General features: G+C 37.9%; 1 protein-coding gene across 1 annotated transcript in view; it reads left to right on the plus strand.

Moving 5' to 3' along the window:
• Nucleotides 1–2,645, plus strand: part of OSTF1 (osteoclast stimulating factor 1) — a 50,340-nt gene extending 47,695 nt beyond the window's left edge. Inside the window, exon 10 of the mRNA XM_011000022.3 lies at nt 2,076–2,645. Within this exon, the coding sequence (XP_010998324.1) occupies nt 2,076–2,134 (59 nt within the window). The 3' untranslated portion in view covers nt 2,135–2,645. The remainder of the gene's footprint in view (nt 1–2,075) is intronic.
• Nucleotides 2,646–6,000: the final 3,355 nt, after the last annotated feature.

The raw sequence follows: 6,000 nt of genomic DNA on the forward strand, positions 1-6,000 counted from the left end.
AGTCCTGAAGTTCATGAGTATGTGTGGGATAGAACAAAATTCCTCCCTTCCAGGTCTCCAGAACTCCTCTTAAGGAGAATGGAGAAGAGCATAGTCAACCTGGAGACGTCTAGCAGTTTGGAAGCTGGTGTGAAATCACTGAAGTGTGCCTCTGTTCTGCTCACATCTACGTGTTCTTCTGCTTTTCCTTCTCTCTCGTATAAGATGAATCGGTTTCTTCCTCCCATGTATTGACTCTCCCTTGTCCCTTCTTTTTTCTCAATAATAATTTTCCTAAACCCACAAAGATTCTTAAAAAAAAGCTACAATATCATTAACCTACCTCAAATTAATAATAAGCCCTTTATATCATCAAGAGTCTTGTGATGGTGCAAATTTGCCATTTCTCTTCCATGTTTGTTTGCTTATTCATTGCTTACTTGTTTATCTATCAATTTATTTATGGTTTGTTTAAGTAGGATCCAAATTGATAGATATGTCTCTTGTTTTTTTTTTCCAATTAATATTTCCGTTCCTTCTCCTCTTCTTCTTCTTTGTTTAACCTTGCAATTTACTTGCAAAAGAAACTGAGCCAATTTACCTGAATTTCCCAGTCTAGACATGGCATGTGTACATTCCCATGGTGATGCTATGTTCCTCTGTTCTTGATATGTTTGTCAATCAGTGTTACTCTAGAGGCTTGACTGGATTCAGATTTTATTTATCTACCTATCTTAGGGATAGAGGGAAGAATACTTCGTAAAGAAAGTTGTGTTCTTCCATCACGTAATATCTGTCACTCGCCCTGTGATGTTAGCATCCATTGATGATCATTGTCTAGATTCATTATTTCATTCATGGCTGCAAAATAGTGATAGTCTAATTTTGTCACTCCTTTCTCAGTTAGTATTTGGAACATTCTATAATGAAAAATTTCCCCCTTGCCTTGTCAGATGGTTACTCAGAGGAATAGTCTGTATAGCAGGGGCAGAATAAAGGCTTGATTTTTGCCCTTTATTTAAGAGTTTTCAAAATATCATACTGGTTCCTATTATTTTCCAAAGAGGACCGATGAGTTCTCTTTGGTGTGTGTGTGGAAATATTTTCTGTGTTTTAATCCAGTGTAGTTAATTTCCGTACTGATAGCCTATCTGTGGCTAGTGGAGGCCTCTTCTGGTTGGATCCTGAGCCCTTCTGAAATGACGCTATCTTTGATAGGATCCTTGTTTTACAGTATAAGAGGTTTCAGGTACGCCTTTTATAGTTTCTGCACAAGACTTGGAATCAGTCCTGTCTCCAAAGAGCATGGATTTAGAGACAGTGATATGGGTGTTACAACACATGAATTGAGCTCTAACAATGTGGTTCTACTTGTATTTCAGTGTTCCCCTTGACAAGTTACACCTCGTGTAACCTGTGGCTACAGGAATTTGACTAGGCAGTTTGAAGTTGACTGGACAGGTGAACAGTTAAAGAGCAGACATCTTCCTTTTGAACCTTGGGCAGGGTTGACTTAACATTTGCTGAGGTCTAGCTTTTTCTATTTTAAGACTTTTATTTATTTTTTATTTCAGTTTCTTTGGCTTCTGAGTATACTTCGTTTATCAGTGTTTTTGAAAATGAAACTGTAGCTTGTGTGTTTTCATTCTTCTTTTCCTTTCTCCCCCCTCACTAGTCGTCTTTCTACCCAGGGACCTTGCCTTCAGGTCGACTGACTGAAGCCATCTGTGCACTTGTCATTGGGAGAGGAGGCTGGAAGCACAGTTGTCAGAGCGGACAGGCTTCTGCTGTGTTCCACGAGGGTTGTGGTGCACGTGGCTGGTCATATCTGGCGTGAGGGGCACTCATCAGCACCATGTGCTTTACTTCCCTGCACATCTGAGTCGCATGCAGACAAATTTATTTGTCAGCCTCTGGCAGCAGAAACTGATCAGTTAGGCTGGAAAGCAAAAGTAGAAAAAGGTGCTCAGGGAAACTACAGGCCCCAGGTCTGAGGGAAAATTCCAGTTTGTTGAATTGTCAGGAGCTTTGAAAGTGAAAACAAAACCCAAGCTATTTGTAATTCCTCTGTTTTGCTTTTTCCCTGTTCCTTTTAGATGCAGTTCGAACGTTAAGCAATGCCGAGGACTATCTTGATGATGAAGACTCAGATTAATTCCCCTCTGGAGCTTTGAGATCTAAAACTTCTGTTGCTTTTGCCATTTCGAAACCTTGTCTTTGCCAGAAGAGTGTTGGTAACTGTTTTAAAAAAAAGTCTATATGAACACGGCAGTATTGCACGGTGTTTGAGCAGTGTGTAAATGAATAGTTCTCACCTTCAGTTTGCCAATAAGTGACTGGATATTCTGCTGTATAAAGTACATTTCTGTTCACCAGAGTAGAACAAGAAGATATTATTTCTATTTATCAAGCTTAAAGGAATTTTAAGAATTTTTTTCTTTAAAAATATCAGGATTTCTTTTATAGTTAAAGTTCTTTACCTCAAGGATTGAGATATTTTGGGTGGACTTTTCAAGCGGGGAATGCTTATTATAATAATAAACCAAAAGACTTCACAGAAAATCGTCAGCTCTGCTGACAAAAATAAAATTTTAAGAGGCTATTTCTTTTGTCTGTTTTTTGGTATCACTCTTTGCTGGTGAATAAATAAAGCTTTTTTATATTTATATTTAGGCAAAGACTAATATGATTTTTTAAAAATTATATTTTGTATTATTAGCACGGAAGAATCATAGTAGCCAAATTTCTGTTCAGCTTTCTATCTCTACTTCAATTAAAGTCAAGACAACAATCACTAAGAAGATACATTTCCAATAAAATATATTAACTTTAATAATTATGAGACTTTCAGTTTTATCTCCAGTGTTGTACTTAATGTGAAGAAACCCAGCAACTCATTAGTTTACTTAAGGTGTGAAAGATTTAAACAGCTGATTCCCTTATTGTGGGAGATGCCATAGTTTTCCGTAACGGAGTAGCCAGGAGCCATAAACTTTTTTCCACATTCAGTTTTTCAATTTGGTAACATATATTTTCTCTAAACATGGCTCTCACTCATAATGATCTGGATTCCTCTTCTAAAACATCAGTTTAACATTGCAGGGAGCCTTCTGTACCACTGAAGTGACACTTCATTTGAGATTCTAATTTTTTATTACTACAGTGGTAATATTAAACATGAGTTGGCCTCTAGCTTTCTAAAATTATGTAACTATTCATTTATTTTATTCCAGTAATTTTATTGGCTATTATTTCAATTTTTAATAGCTAAAACTTTGATCCACCTGAAAATTGTATGGTGCATGTAATGAGGTAAGAATCTACATTTTTAATAAAATTGTTAAAAAAAAAATGACTTGGCCATTGGCATTTGCCTATATTCCAGGCCCCAGGCCCACAAGTATATTTTGCAAGAAGACTTTGATGCTATTTTCAAAAAACACGTTGGTGAAGAGAAGGAAATTTCTGAAAAGGAAGTGGGTTAGCTCAGGAAATGAATAACTGCCTCTAGAGGAGTTTCTTCTGTCTGTGACTTTGGTTTTTCTCTCCGTGGGTGCTTTGAGAAAGGATACCCTGAGAAACCTGTTTGGGGTCTATCCAATAGCCCAATCAATTTTTGTAGAAAGACTGCTATACAAGTCGTGACAGCAAAAGATGAGCACAAAATCTGAAATAAGTAAAAAAGGGTGTATTTTATTTTCAAAACAAGTATGTCATTAAATTTGGATGAATTTATATTTCTTTGTAAGCATAAACTTGAAGATATGAAATTCTTGTTGGAATTCTATTCCCACAGAACCTTTTAAGGATTTGTTTTTTCCAAATGGGGTTTGTGCCCTAATAAAAAGCTTTTGGAAATCTCTTAACTTTTTGCTTTTGTGTACTTTGGGCCTGGGGTAATCAGGATAGATGCCAACTAAGCATTCTTTAACTTTTTTTTTTTAACATCAGTAGAGATAATACAGTTTGTAAGAATATAGATAATTTTTATGAAAATACTATGTGCTTGATGTAGAGTTATAATGTATTTGAGAGAAAGACTAATGGGGGCTTTGCTGTCATTGCTTTTAACATTATCAAACCTATGAGAATTCTAGAAAGTTGGCCAACTATATATGGGGTTTTTTTGGGGTGGGGAAGGGGCAGTGGAGGGCAGACTTAGGTATATGCCTGATTTATTTTGGTTGAAACAGCACAACACATTTAGCTGTGGTTGAAACTCCATGGGAAAATTTACTTTGCTTCTTGTTTATTCAGTCTCGCTTATCTGAGCTTTCTCAGAGATTGTTTAATGCTGAACTCAGCAACAATATTCAGTTCTAGGGACTTGCCACCACTCTGACTCTGTGCAGAGGAGGGCTTTGATTATATTCTAGAAATGACTTTGGAGGCTTTGCTGTAACCTGAGCTTTCTGACAGTCACTGTGGTCTGAACTCCTTCCCAGCCATTGCATCCTTTACATAGAAAATGTCTTCCAGCCCCTTGGGCAGCGAGATAACATGTCCAATAATAGGCCCAGTAACCTTATGCAAAGGACAGTTTTTATCATAGTTTCCCATTTTAGTTTCTTTCTAGGACTGGTCTGTTGCAAATTATTTGTTGTTGGACTGTCATGCATCACAGTTGCCAGTTTTCTGTGTTTCTTCAGTGAGCCCCCTCATTGGCTGCTTTTTAAAAATGGAATTGGCCATGTTGGTACCCAAAGGGAAATGGAGAGCAAAGCAATGGTGACCCTATTTTTTCAACCTAAAAAGCAAACTGGAAATAATGCAGAAAATGAAATCTGAGATAATTTTAGGCAGAGGAAAGTAAAATGTTTTCATATAAACTGTCTTCATAAATGTTCTTTATTGTGTAGAATTTCTGATTTACTGGTATTTCTTCTTCTGTGAACCATGTATTTCTCATCTTATCTTTGTAAACGATAATTTCTGAGAGGCTTCAATGAGCCTAACATTTACATCTGATCATCAGCATTTCCCTGTTGACCCTGACTTTGTTTGTTCTCCTGAAATTTATGTTGTAAATATGTATGTAGCAGTAATATCCAGACAGCCATACATCATGCATCTGAACATCAAAGTATCTGATTACTAAAAGTTGAGGTCTTGGTGGAAGAAGTATTGCGAAAGATTCTGCTCTTCATATTTTAACTGAAAATATAGCTTTGGTAAACAGTTTTCTTAAGTGAAGGAAAAATTGCAGACCACAAATTTATGGTTTCTGTCTCCTTATTTCTTAATAACAAACCTTTACATTCCTCCTCCCTTAAAATGACATAAAATTAAATAAAACAACCATTTATTAAATGCCTGCTCTGCCAGTTCCTGTGCTAGGCAGTTTCATAGATGTGATGTCATTTGATCTTTACAGTAACCCTGGGCAGCGAACATTAATGCCCCTGTCTTTTCACTGAGAAGCTGAGGTTTGAAGCAGTTAAGTAACTGTCTCAAGATCACACTGCTTGAAGGTAGAAATGCAGGTCTGGCTGACTCCTGAGCCCGTGCACCTGCTGCCTGCTGCAGCTGGCAGGTGACGCTATTCGCAGTTCTGCCCGTAGCCCTCAGTCTGTCATTTCTGAGCCCTGTGACATTGGCCAGGTCCCTTGGGCCCCCTGATGCACCTGCAATGAGGATCAGGTTACATTGGCTCCTTGTGTGAAGGCAAGTGTCATTGGTGCATCAATTTTTCAGAGGACCTCGATCAAGGATCTAAGTTTTGAGAACCTCACCTTACAGCATGACTCGTGGTTGCTGTGTCAGTTTTCCAGCATGTAATACCCCTTATCTGCAGCAGGACACATGAAGAACCCCTGTGCTTAATCTCAGAACTGGATCTCAGGATGAAAGGGCACTTGGAGGTCTTCTACTTTGACCCAGCTGAGTATGAGTGTGGTGTGGTGTAGTGGGAGCTTTTTACTATATCTTTAGATCTGCATTCGTCAGGGCTGGAGGGGATGGCTTTTCTATGAGTCATGCGACTTTCACATTTTTAACTGTTCGGTCACCAGATACTGTATC

The sequence above is a fragment of the Camelus dromedarius genome, chromosome 10, assembly GCF_036321535.1.
Source record: "Camelus dromedarius isolate mCamDro1 chromosome 10, mCamDro1.pat, whole genome shotgun sequence".
NCBI lineage: Eukaryota > Metazoa > Chordata > Mammalia > Artiodactyla > Camelidae > Camelus > Camelus dromedarius.